The following is a 13546-nucleotide window of genomic DNA, read 5'->3' as shown; positions in this document are numbered from 1 at the left end:
CAGTTAAAAGTGAGCTGCCAAGGCCCCGATGAGCTAGGCCAGGTCCTCGTGCAGGGTCAGGGGTGCTCCCGTGGCAGCAGAGTCCTACCAAGAGGATGAAGTCATCCCAAACCGCAGATGGCAGAAAGGGAAATGCTACTCCCACCACAGGGCTGAGGAAGGACCCACCTGCAGTTCTTCACCGGAAAGTTTGGTCAGCAAAGCACGCGAGGGTGGATTTAGAGATGGAAAATGCATTCAGCCCCTGGGCTGCACAGGAAAGGTGGGATGGGCTGGGAATGACCACAGGACACAAAGTACAAACATCTGGTATTTTATTAAGCCAGTTGCTGTGCTCAGACCATGGTCAGACATGCCAGGAGCCCCAGCCCTCCTCACCCAGCTGGGCCCCATGTCCCCTCGATCCTCCCTGGCTCCTGCAAGCCCGTGTGCCACACGAGGGCTGAGGAGAGGTGATTGTCCCTCGCCTCCAACCTACAGTCCCCTCACTGCGAGTGGCAAGGCCAGCAACACGGCCCCTGTGCCAGCCCGCCTTGTCCCCACCCTGGCCAGTGCTGGCCAGCCTGGCCAGTGCTGCTGCACACCAAGAAGGAAAAGAGCCCAAAATTGAAGACGCGAGACAAAATCCGAGGCGTTGCGGGTGGCCCCAAGCCAAGCAAGGATGGGAGCAGAGGAGCTGCTTGGAGCAGCCCATGAAACCATGGAGCAGAAGCCCAAAAAGCACCAGCGACTGTGTCCACCATGGTTTGGGGACAGCCCAGCCAGCCTCAGCCACCACAGACCTGTGTCCTCCCAGCATGGGGTCACCCCAAAAACCCCGAGCCACTCAACAGGGTGGTAATGAAGAGAAAAACCAAACCCAAGAAACACACCAGAACACATGAAAACTCTTGTTTTCAGCCCACAAGATGGTTTTGCTGTTTGCTCTCCTTCCCAGCACAGCAGGCACTACTGGACTGGCTCACAGCTGCTCTGGGGCAAGCCTGGAGTTGCAGGAAGAGCCATGGCCAGAGCCTGCAGTCTCCATCCTGCCTGATGCCCTCCTGATGAGGCAGCTCACGGTTCTGGCTTGGACCAGGATGCACAGGGTGGGGGGCTCTCAGGGAGCCCCCACTGCAGCATCACAGCAGCCACAGGCTGCACAGAGCCTTGCACAGAGCCTTCCCTTTGCTTCCACCCCAAGACCCATTCCATACCAGCAAACCACCATGCAGGGGAGAAATGCAGAGGCCCTTGGACAGAGCAGAGCTGTTCAAGGAGGAAACTGCAGCCCATCCTGAGTGTTGGGATGGGGGCAGAGAAGTGACTTCCTTTACCCCAATGCAGGGGATGATATGTTGAGCCCCCTCAGAAGGCCAGGCTTGCTGGAGGACACTACATGCCATCTCCCCAAGGCTGCCCTGCAGCCACACTGCCCCCACACTGTGCAGCCTCCCAGTTTTTCAGCTCTGGGTATCTCTGACTGGGGATGCAAATCCAGAAACCGTTCACCAGGTCCTCAAGCACAGTGCTCTGGACAGGAAGAGGGTGGCATAGGGACCCTTCAGGTGTCCTTTTTACAGGTCACAATCCCTCCCCATCCAGCCCCGAGTGGAAGGTGCCACGGGGGCAGTCAGGATTCCCCATTGCATGGTGAGGGCTTCTTTCTCACATATGCAAAATTTTGGAATATTAAACCAACCCCTCAGGGGACCAGAGCAGTGACTAAGGGATAGCTGTGCGCAGCCCCTGCTGTCGCCATGTGGCCCCACATGGGCTCACAGCAGCTCCACTGCCCCTGGTTATAGAAAATGAATTTATTTACTTTTGCTCTTAAACACAAGGCCTCAGTGACTCAGAACACAGCTCCTCCTCAGCCTGCCCAGCTGTGCAGCACTTGGCTCCCAGCTGCCACCCTGCACAGCTGTGGGAGCTGCAAGAACTGAAAACACTTGCCATCAACTGAAACACTTGCCACCAGCGAGACAGGAACTCCCTGTGGGCTGCTGCTTTACCTGTACTGCTCTTCTGTCCCCTCAAGATCCAGCCAGGACCTAGGGAATGCTCGACCCGGGGTGAAGCTGAAGACTGCCCCCAGCTCCTCACTGCTTTGACCATAGCCCAGCAATGCTTCTCTTCACCAACCCCAAGTGCAGCCACAAGGGTGACGCTGAGGCTCTCAGGACAAACACACCGAGCTCAGCCTCAGTGACCTCCAGACTCCTCTGCTTGCTTGGCAGCCAGGATCAGGGGGGTTTCTTCAGCAGCAGGAAAAAGCAGAGCACATCAACTCTCTGTGCCCCCCACCAGACAAGGAGGGTTTCACCTCAAGAACAGTCCCACAGGAGATTCCCTTCTCTTTTTCCACCCCATCGAACAGAAATAATGAGCCACACAAACAAATGACTTCAAATAAAACCACAGGAGGAAAGAGCGACCGGGAACTTCACAACCCATCTCAGATCTCCAAGAATCCCCAAGGCGTGCCGGAGTCTCTGACCTGCTGTCCTGCACATGACCTTCTCTTGGCTTAGCCAAGCAAAGTACAGTGAGTTTCAGGAGAAGCTGTAAAAGGGAAGATCCTGCAGGGAAACCCCTGTCCCTCACAGCCAGCCTGTCAGCCTCCAGGGATGGACCAGCTGTACCATGGAGGTTGGCAATTCCCTCTGCTGTGCTGTAAAGGAGCTGGAACTGGAATAGAAATGAATCCTCTGGTACTTGTGCTGGTATTTTTAGTTTTTACCTGAAAACAAGGAACATCCTGCCCCTGCAGTACAACACACCATGCTCAGAGCCTGCACAGAGTGGAGTATGTGACTCGGCTTCTCATGTTACGCTCTCTGGCTGTAGCAGTTTCTGGCTGGCCCATGTGAGAACACAGAAGACTCCAGTGGTTTGTACTTGCATAGCTGCTGCTGGTTCATGTGGATGGAGACATCTGTTCCGTGGGCACACAGAGGCAAGAGGGAGCATGAAGAGACTGCCCAGCCCCTCTCCTGCTGCCCTGCGAGCAACCTGCAGCTTCATAACCGAGCACCGGCCGAGTGACAGCGTGTCAGACACAGGCTGCGTGAGATGCTGCCAGGATGGAGGCCTGCAGGATCCCTCCCAGCTCACCTGGGCAACCAGCTCTTCCAGCACCCGTCCAGGCAGCATCAGCCCTCCTGCTGGGGATGCCAAAAGCACGGAACAGTCCGTGAGCTCGGTGCTCCTGGACAGCCTCTGCCAGCCCACAAGGACGCGAGAAAGGGGGACACAAACGCTCCAGCTCTGTCACCATCTCTAGCACAGCATTGCAGCAGTGGTGCATTGAACAACCAGCAGAAGATAATGGCTTTGAGATTCTCCTTCCTCCTCCACACCCTATTGAAAGATTTAGTGGGGAAAAAAAGGGGAAAAAAAGAAAAGATGAAGAAGAGGCTTTGGGTCCTTTGGAGACATCTGCTCCATCCCACTGTTGCAGTGCTCAAGCCAAGCATTTGAGCCTTAACGGCGTAGAAATCCCACCCGGCTCTTCTCGCTCATTCAGCAGTTGTGCCAGATTCCTCCTTTTCTCCAAGGTCTAATGCATAGTGGGAGAAACTGGGGATGGAGGCAAAGTCCTGTGGCCTCCCTGGAGCAGCGTGGTGGAGCTCGTGTTGCTCACGGAGCGTGCAGCTCCCAGGGAGAGTGGAGTGCAACACGGGGCTGCTCCGTCCTCACAGGCCAACATCCCTTTGCTCTGAGCCCGCTCCATGTGGGCCTGGGAAAGGAAATAAATATGCTTGTTCTAAGGCAAAAAAAAAATTATATTAAGAGCTTTCCCCTCCTTTTAAATAAGAGTGTTTCCTTTTCTTTCTGACGTTGGAAGAGTATCCAAAACCCCAAAGGAACTCCTCTTTTTTCTTTTTTTTTTTTTTTAATATTATTTATATATATAAAAACTAAAAATTAAAAGGAAAAAAACCCTTGAAAAATAATTCATTCAAAAGGGGGGGCGGAGGGGAGAAATACTATCCGCTTTCCTGTCCCCAGATTGCCAAACAAGAGCAAAACACTCTTTGGATCTTCTTTCCCAAGCCGGAGGGTTCCGTTTCTGCTGCACTGGTTTGGTTTTGCTGAAGTGAAGTCCATGCTTTGAACCACCAGCCTGCTTCTGCTGGCCAAGCAAGCTTTGGGAGGAAGGAGGGGGATGAAGGACTGCCTGTCTCTCGCCCATCTCTGCCGACTGGGAGAAGGGCAGAGCTCTGCCCCGGCCATACCGAGGGGCCTCTCTCAGAGCAGTTGGCGCCATCAGAGCTGTACAGCCGTCTGGTCAGGATGCAGGTGGAGGGTGTCAGTGTGCGTGCCCACTTTGGATTTTTTTTTTTTTTAATTCGTTTGGGTAGGTATTTTTGTTGCTGCTGCTGCTGCTTCTTCGTGTCTTAAGTGTCGCCCAGATTGTTGTTTCCTTCGTTCAGACGCTGCACGTTGCGAGAGGGGGAGAGAAAGGTTCACCAACCCGATGCCTTTCTGACCATCAGCCCATCTCTTTCCACTGCTTGTAGAACTCCAGAACATTTTTTATCTCTATGCTGGCGTTGGTGGCTGCCTGGATGGCAGACTGCAAGCAAACACAGACAAAACAGGTAGTTAATTTTTAACTTGCCCTGTCAAGACAGCTGCCATTCCCAGCCTGGGGACTCTCCAGCAGCCTGGCACAGCTGGAAAGCCAAATCCTCCCAATTCTCATTGCTCTGGTACAAGAGGCCTGCACAGATATGAAATTAAATTTTCTCACCTGCCCCAGAATACTCTGTATCACAACACCAAGAAGCCTTGAGGGAATAAGGAATCTCAACAAATAAAGGAACTTTGGGGAAACCAGGCCAGTTATTAGCCAAAGCAAAACAACATTTTAAAAAATCTCTTGCCAGTTGATCATGTTACATCCTTGCTAGGAAGCAGAATGGCTCAGCTCAGCCAGACAAGAGCTACTGACCTGCATGGGCACTGAGAAGGAGCTCGGGTCCTCCAGCTGGAAGCCGGTGATGATGGTGACCATTCCCGTGGTGTCGTCCTCTCCGCTGCCCTGGGACACTGTCAGTTGTTTGCAGCTGTCCAGTATTTTATAGAGATTCCTGACAGAAAAGAGAAACACAGGGGAAGGTCAGCAGGAAGACCACAGATGCTCAGGACAATAAATGGGAAGCAGGGCTGCTTTCCTGTTCCCATTAAGGACTTCTCTGAGACCTTTCCGAGCACAGAGTGCTTTGTGTAACATGCACAGGTGGGTGTCCTTATCTCCAAGGAATTTCATCATTACTCACACTGAACAAGCTCTGCAATGGGTCCCAGTGCTAACACCTCTCCCCAAAGCCACCTGCCTGCTGTGAACCAGGCTCAGACACCTTCAGATGCTGAAATCTTACCAGGCATCTAAATCTTGTCTCTTCAATTTATGCCTCTCAAAGCTCTTCCCAACATCCTTCTGGCAACGAATGTACCTAAGGAGAAAGCAGAGTCTCTGAGCTCAGATGGAGACCATCGCACAGGCTGAAGTCAGTGCTCCACAGCAGCTCCTCTGGGTGCTGCAGGGCTTCCACCAACCCAAATCTAACACCCAAAGGCCCATGCAAGGAATCCTCTGTGAATCCCTTTGATCACCTCCCTGCCTCACCACCATTCCCACGTGGTGCTCTCAGTACCACATGTCTCAAGCCCACCAGCCCTGACATTGACCCCAGAAATGCAGTTTGTCCTTTCAGCTGCGTTTCTGCAGGGCACTTGGGCACAACCCAGCTCTTCCAGCACTCTCAGTGCAGTGGCAAAGGTCACTGCTCCAGTTTATACAGCAACAGAGATGCATCTCCACCATTGCTCAGAAGCAGCTGCACTTCACAGCTGAGCAGCAACTAGCAGCACATCTGAAGAACCAGCTGCTGAATCTGCACCTTCACTGCCTTCCCGTTCCTGAAGTCTGGCTTTTCCTTGGCCCACTCTTCATTCTGCTCCAAGAGATCCCCAGCCTGCTCCCACCCAAAGCCCACCCCTTCAAACAACAAGGGAAAATCCCACCCCCTCTGCTCTCACCTGTTTCCCTTTTTAAATTCTGCCTCCAGATACCGAATGCTGTCCCTAGCACCGGCGTTCTCCTTTTTCAGGAAGTCTAGGCCATCGATAACTAACAGAAAAAAAAAAAGAAAAAACAAAACACCAAAACCATCTTGTTTACAGTTCTATTTCTGCAAACTAATCCAGAGGCGTCAAGTACTCCCCATTCCACAGAACACTGTCCAATGCTCAGCTGCCACCGGAGAGGCACGGAGGGAACAGGACCTCTCTCCTCTCAGCTCTTCTGACACACTCTGTCAAAATCCCAAGCATGGGCCACACACAGAACAGGCCCCAAAAGCAACACATCAAAAGGGTGTTGCAACTGCTCCAGATGAAGTGAAGGATAAGAGCAGGAGGAGGGAAAGCCACCACCCAGGCCCCTGACAGAAGGGACAGGGGCAGGCAGCCACTGCCAGTTACCTGCTGTGGAGTGCCCATACCTGTTCGAGGGATGATGATTATGAACCTCCCACTAGTGGCCAGCTGCTTGACAAGAGCCAGGTGCTGGCAGAGGGCCTGGGTGTCCGGAACAAGGTAAGGAGACATGGCTGACTGTGCCTTGGGCTGCTGGAGACTTCCCTCCAGCTGAGACACCTCCAGCTGAAAACACACACGCAAAGACACTCGCTTCACATTTATGCTGAAACAGACCATCAAACAGGGCAAGACTTGCCCTGCAAAGCTCCACCAGGCCCTTCCAACCTCCAAGCACACAGAACAGAGGGCTGGATGCAGCAGACAGTCAGCAAGGGAAGAGGATCTCACTCTGCACTGCCCAGTGCAGCCCCACCTCGAGTACTGTGAACAGTCTGGGGCACCTTGATGTAAGAGGGGCATTGAAATATCAGACAGTGTCCAGAGCAGGATGACCAGGATGGTGAAAGGCCTCAAGTGGCTGAGGTCAGTCAGTTTGTTCAGCTTGGGGCAGAGAAGGCTGAGGGTGATTGCCCCATCACAGCCTACACCTTCCTCGAGGGGGTCAGCAAGCAGGAGGTGCTGACGTCCTCTCTCCAGTGACTAGCAATGGGACATGAGGAAATGGTACATTTCATTTCTAGCTTCATCGCTGCATCAGGGCAAGTTCAGGCTGAACATGAGGAAAAGGTTCTTCCCTCAGAGGGGGAAGAAGCTTCCCAGGAAAGTGGCTGTTGCACCAAGCCTGCCAGAGCTCAAAGGAGTGCCTGAACAACATTCCTGGCATTCAGTTTAAAGTAGCCCTGTGAGGAGCAGGGACTTGGACTCTGTGATCCTTACGGGATCCCTTCCGACCTGAGATACTCTACAGTTCCATCTGTGCAGAATGGACTTACTGCCTCTGTGTGGCACAGGAGCAGAACTCCCCCTTCCCTTCCCAGCTTCTGACATTCCAGCCACTACCCTGCTGGTTTTCAGGCTGGAACTGGTGTCTCCTACCTGCAGCCGAAGCTGAGCCATGTCTCTCATGAGCCTGTTCCGACGAGCTTCCTCTGCAGCCTAGTTGCAAAACCAAACTTCCGTATCAGTTAGCAGGAAACACACCAGCTGACATAGCATACACTTCCAGAGTGAAAAGGGGACACTGGAATAGCTTTAAGGAGCAGGACTTTCATCTCCTCCCAGAGATCTGTGATTATAGTTACAATCTAATAGTAAGCTACAGGAAACAGAGAATACAGAGAATTCATTCACCTCTACGAACTCACCATGTGAAACTGAGCCTGGGCCTGGTGCAACAGGTTGTCTTGCTCTGACTGTGCTATGCTGATGAAGATCCCAAGCTCTGAGTTGAACTGCAGGATGCTGCCTTGCAAGTGGGTAATGAAGTGGCCGAAGCTCCGAATGCAGCAGATCCTCACGACAGACTGCAAGGAAGCAGCAGCAGTCACCAGCCACCACAGCCACGGTGTGGCCTGAGGCAGCACCCACCTGCAGCTCACACTTTTGGAAAAGGCAGGAACTGATATTAAATGCCCGGTTCTGATGGATGTTTCTGATGTCTTCTGAAGTCAGAGACTGCAGGAGGGGGCTGCAGGAAAGGCTACAGCTGGCCAGAAGGTTCAGGGGTGCCAGCAGTCTGGGGCTTCCTCAACCCAAGAAAATCTTAGGAACCATCAGCAGCACCCTGCCACACCTGCTCCAGAAACCTCTGCTCAGGCCTTCAGTGCTAGGAAAAGGATCCACATAACACAACAATCCAGGTCTGATCTTTTTCAGCATTTACCCCAACTCACCTCCTCAAGTGCTGAGAAAATGGGCCGATCCTGCTCGAAGTTAAACCTCTTGTGTGCATTTTTCAGAGGGGGGAGATTGCGCAGGGCCACATCTTCAGGGAGCAGCAGGTTGGCCTTCAGGTCTGGGAGCTCAGCATCACTCAGGATGTCTTTGACTTCATCACACAGGGCCAGCCCTGGAGAGGAGGGACAAGGAGAGCAAACCAGCTGATGAGGGGGCTAAGAGGAGAACTGCTTTAAGGCACATGATCTGTAATGTTCACAGGCAGAGGTGTTAGTGAAACATGTTCTGTGAGCACCAGCTTAAGGAGGAACCACAAGAACACTCACAATATAAAGAGCAACTCTCCCAGACAATCTGTCAGGGGACTCTGGGAAATCCCCTGTTTGGAGGGACAGCTTTCCCACCTATTCCAACTAATGAGCAACCGTGTTTAAACTCCCCTTCTCATAAACCATTGGGAACCTCAGGCTCAGCCCTGAAGAGGCACAGAGCACATCACGGGCAGCTGGAGCTCCAAAACTATTTTCCAGGATTACCATGGCAAAATCACAGCCTTACTCCTGCTATTGGCAGTGAACTTCACTCCTGTTGGCCACACATGGATTCTCACATGTTGGTGCCAGTGTTTCAGTATGCTGCCAGCCACATTAATGCATTAATACAGCATTTTTGTGTATGATTTTTGGGGTTGTCCTGTCAGGACCAGGAGTTGAACTCAATCCTGGAGCAAGGTGAGGGGTCTCTTCCAACTCAGGCTGTTCTTTGATTACATGATTCTGAAGACTATGGGGCAGTAGTTAACTGGAATGGTGTTTAAACAAACAAACAAACAAACAAAAACCAACAAAAAACCCCCAACACATGCATGTTTTACTTCCTATTTTGCTTATAAAAACTGCTTCTAGGAAATCTCCCTCCCTGGGCTCTCACACACCCTGGGAATTTCTGATGACTAGGCTTGGTGAAACATGACATTTCCACTTCTTTCTCCAGTACCTGATTCCTGCAGGTCTGCAGCAGAAGGCAGAAGGTTCAGGAGCACAGATAGCCTGTTCCACAGGCTCTGAGAGCTCTACAGGAACAGAACACAAAAGGCCATAGAAAATGTCATGACAGATGTATACAACAACTAGGCGGCTTAGGCCTTCCAGCATCTCACAACCCTCAGAATACTTTATGAAGAGTAAACCTCACCATCCTTCTTAGGCTCAGATTAGCTTAATTCAGCTGGTGGAGGACACAACATCACCCTCTGCTCAGGACTGGGGCCATGGCTGCAACCAGCCCAGGGAAGCTGACACAACCCTGTAGAGAGCCCCGACACCATCCCCACCTGAGCACACATAATGATGAGGTCTGTGTTTGTCCTCAGCCAGTCCAGGAACACCTTGACAGTAAGCAGCAGCCCTTCGTTGGTCACAATCTCCAACTTCTCCTGAAGGGATCGCTCATTTCTGCAGGATTTGTTACTTGAAATGCTTTCTTCTGAGTCAGACACGTCATCTGGAAAACAAAGGCAAGCACAAGATGGCAGCTGTTAAACCCCCTGAGATGCCAAGCCCTGCTGGTGTCAGAGCAGAACTAGGCTGGTAATAGTTGAGTTGAAATACTAGATGCCTCCACACAGCCTCACAAAAGCAGTCCCTGTCCCCTGTGCTGTTACTAGAGTGCATCACCCCTGCATTTCCTCCCTCCTCGGGATAAGAGGGTTAAAACCTCCCTGTGAAGGTCTGACCAATGCCTGAGCTCTGCAGCAGCCTCCACGCTGACAGAGTGGGGCAGCACATGCCAGCACAAGGACCAGAGCAGTTCCTGCAGGGAACTGAGGCCAACATGCTCCCAGCTTCGAGCCAGGCAAGAGCAGGAAATGGCAGGGCTGTCCTGTGAGTCAGAGAATTTAAAATATTGAACATATTCTTCTCACTCTTCTAACTCTACAGAGCTGAGGATCTCAAAGCCATTGCCAGTGGAATCAGGTGTGACACAAGTGACCTGAGGTCAGGGTGGGAATCAACCACAAGTTTCACAGACCCTCATTTCAAGTGCTACCATTGCTTCCCATCAGCACAGCCATGGGCATTCCCATAGCTCAGAATCACAAGAAAGGAGGTGATTTATTCAGAACCCACCACTGACAGTGTTACACCATGAGAAAGCAGTTTGGATACAGCACACATGAGGAAAGCCCAAAGCTAAAAAGTACACAGTGAACTCATTCCATCTCTCATTTTCTACACCTGTGAAGGGTTAAACAGACCAAAGCCCATTTGTTTCGTCCTTTAACCCCCATCTCTTCCATGTGGCCATGGAGCAGTGCCACGAGCCAGTCAACACTAACATGATCTAATACTGTGCCTTCAAATGCTGGCCCCGGCAAAGCCTGAATCTTGCCAGTGCTGTAGGCCAGCTGGATTTGGCAGCAGGATGTAGAATGTTTCCTTGCTCCAGGGAAGCTGGGAGGAATGAAAAACAAGACTGAGCAGACCCAAGTAGTTTTATGTGAAACACAAACAATTCCCTGTAGGTTATCAGATCTCCCTTTCCAGCTGTTTTTACCCAGAACATCACTCAGCTGTGCAAGTTAGGTGGTAATGGAGACATGGCAGCTCCACCTGCTGTGCATCTCCCAGGAGTTCAGCATGCAACAGTCAGTGAGGCACATCTGGGGGGGTCACAGAGAGGCCCTCAGCACCTCTCACACGCACCTGGGTCACATCGTCACATCGACCACACAAATTTCTACATGAGCACTGGGGCTGATAACCTGTCATCTCGTGGAAAACTTCCTGTCCCTCATCTGCCCTGTCACCAGAAGCAATAGTAAGTGTCTGATTAGATATTTCACAAAGGGAAAAGAGAAGATGCAATTTTTAATACCTGCTGGAATCATCCTCTGGAGCCAAAATGGCTTCACTATAGCAAATCATGCCTGAAAAATTCATTGGCCTTCTACGATGGGCTTACAGCAGTGGAGGATGAGGGAAAAGCAACTGACCTCATCCACCTGGGTTTGTGCAGAGCATCTGACACTGTCCTGCACAACATTCTTGTTTCTTAACTGGACAGACATGGATTTGATGGCTAGACCACTTAGTGGATGACAACTTGGCTGGACAGTCACGGTTAAAGAGCTGCAGCCAACAGCTCAATGTCCAAGTGGAAATCAGTGACAAGGGGCATCCTCAGAGGTTGGGACCAGCACTTTTTAACATCTTTGCTGGTGTCACAGGCAGTGAGATCAAGAGCACCCTAGGAACCTGGACAGGCTGGAAAGCTGGGTCTGTGCCAACCCCAGAAGGAATAGCAAAGGCAAGGAGAAATGCTGCACCTGTACTGGGGCAACCCCAAGCACAAACACAGGCTGGGGGAGAATGGATGGAGAGCAGCCCTGAGAAGGATCTGGGGGATGGGTTGGCAAGAAGCTCAGCATGCTTTGGCAACGTGCACTGGGGGCCCAGCAAGCCAACACTGTCCTGGGCTCATCCCCAACAGCGTGGGCAGCGTGTGAAGGGAAAATTCTGCCCCTCTGCTCTGCTGAGAGCCTTCCCTGCAGAGCTGCCTCCAGCTCTGGGGTCCCCAGCACAGGGAGGACAAGGAGCTGCTGGAGTGAGTCCAGGGGAGGCCACGGAGATGATCCAGGGGCTGCAGCCCCTCTGCTCTGGAGACGGGCTGGGAGAGCTGGGGGTGTTCAGCTTAGAGAAGTAAAGGCTCCAGGGAGACCTCAGAGCTCCTTCCACTGCCTAAAAGGGGCTCCAAGAGAGCTGGTGAGGGACTTTGACAAGGTCCTGGACAGGACAAGGGGGAATGGCTTTAAACTGAAGCAAGGCAAATTTAGATGTGCCATTAGGAAGAAATTGCTCCCTGGGAGGGTGGTGAAGCCCTGGCACAAGTTGCCAAGAGAAGCTGTGGCTGCCCCATCCCTGAAATGTTTAAGGTCAGGTTGGATGTAGTTTGGAGCAACCTAGTGCAAGAGTGCATGAAATGACATGGGCTTTAAAGTTCCTTCCAAACAAACTAGCCTGTGAGCCTGTGATTTTCACAGCAGCTCAGCATTTAGTCTGCAGAACAGTAGTTGTTCTGTTAGCCCTGGTTGGCCACAGGTGTTTCCTTTGCTCAGTGCACATATTCCTGCATGCTGGGCAGTAAAATAAAGCTCCTCTATCAGGAAATGTCCAACTCAAGGCCTGCCCACTACTTGGGCAACCTGCTCCTCCAAATCTAACCAAAGGAGAGCTTGCACCATGGAAAATGGTGAATTTAGCAAACAGACTGCTATAGTTTGCAGTTTTCTACACATAATTGCAATAACAAAGCCCTTACCTTGCTCTGCCAAGCTGGGCTTCTCCAGATCTCCATTGACACATGGCTTGCTCTCTATCCCACCCTTCAAGGCAGGTGGTTCACTGTTGGGTTTCAGGAGGATGTTGCTGAACGTGGGAGCCAAGCGAAAGCAGCGTTTGGTCTGGAACAGCTGGGTGGACATGGCCTGGAGATTACTGGCTATGCTTGCATCATTAGTGCTCAGGGAAGCTGGCCCATTGACTGCTGGATCCACAGCTTCAGTTTTAGAGATGCTTGGGCTCTTGGAGTCCCCCAGCCCACTGCTATCCACACAGTTTTTTAGGGCCTCTTTGGGCCCACTTTTGCCTTGGCTGCTTCCTTCCTCACCCGGTTCATCCTCCATGTCCTCCAAGTCAGACCGAGATTCTTGACTGTTCATGTCAGAGTCTGTCTCCACATCAAAAGCAGCTTCTGCTTCCTCATCACTCTTCTCTGAACCACTCTCTGAGCCATCACTGCCCTTGATGGAGCTCTGGCTGGAGTCAGAGTCAAAGCCCTCACTCAGGTCGCTCTCATCCACCTTCTGGGGGTGGCGGCGGCGGCGCAGACACGACAGACGAGAGTACTTTTTGCTTTTCTTGCAGTCGTTCTTCCGCTGTTCCTCGCTGGGCTGATGATTGGCCAACTCAGCCTCAGCTTCCTTCTCAATTGAGTTCACAGGCTCCCGTGGCTCCTGGTCATCTGCATTCACAGGGAGAATGTAAGTTAAAGTCACAGTGTGTTCCACAGGCTGCTGCTGGCCATCCCTGGGTCCAGGGAACCAGGGCTGCAAACTTCAGCCATCACTTCCATCAGTGTCTTCCACCGCAGAATAAGCACCCCCAGAAGAAAGATTCACTTTCTAAAAGCACCTGGGAAGCTGAGATTCCTACTGCCCAAGCTGGGCTACTCTGCTACCAGGCAGCCTCAGTGCTCGAGGCTGCTAAACCAGAATAGA

At 52.0% G+C, this 13546-nt stretch overlaps 1 protein-coding gene across 1 annotated transcript in view; it reads right to left on the bottom strand.

Annotated features, from left to right (window-relative positions):
- Positions 1-297: 297 nt before the first annotated feature.
- The window catches only part of SMG5 (SMG5 nonsense mediated mRNA decay factor), a 30532-nt gene continuing 17283 nt past the window's right edge, over positions 298-13546 (bottom strand). Inside the window, exons 12-22 of the mRNA XM_068175047.1 lie at positions 12589-13290; positions 9602-9771; positions 9265-9340; positions 8265-8440; positions 7737-7895; positions 7468-7527; positions 6495-6654; positions 6031-6121; positions 5370-5444; positions 4940-5078; positions 298-4561 (exon numbers count right to left, since the gene is read on the bottom strand). Coding sequence (XP_068031148.1) covers positions 4478-4561; positions 4940-5078; positions 5370-5444; positions 6031-6121; positions 6495-6654; positions 7468-7527; positions 7737-7895; positions 8265-8440; positions 9265-9340; positions 9602-9771; positions 12589-13290 — 1892 coding nt within the window. The 3' untranslated portion in view covers positions 298-4477. The remainder of the gene's footprint in view (positions 4562-4939; positions 5079-5369; positions 5445-6030; positions 6122-6494; positions 6655-7467; positions 7528-7736; positions 7896-8264; positions 8441-9264; positions 9341-9601; positions 9772-12588; positions 13291-13546) is intronic.

This window comes from Anomalospiza imberbis, chromosome 29, assembly GCF_031753505.1.
Source record: "Anomalospiza imberbis isolate Cuckoo-Finch-1a 21T00152 chromosome 29, ASM3175350v1, whole genome shotgun sequence".
NCBI classification, from domain to species: domain Eukaryota; kingdom Metazoa; phylum Chordata; class Aves; order Passeriformes; family Viduidae; genus Anomalospiza; species Anomalospiza imberbis.
This window is presented reverse-complemented; position numbering and strand designations above follow the sequence as displayed.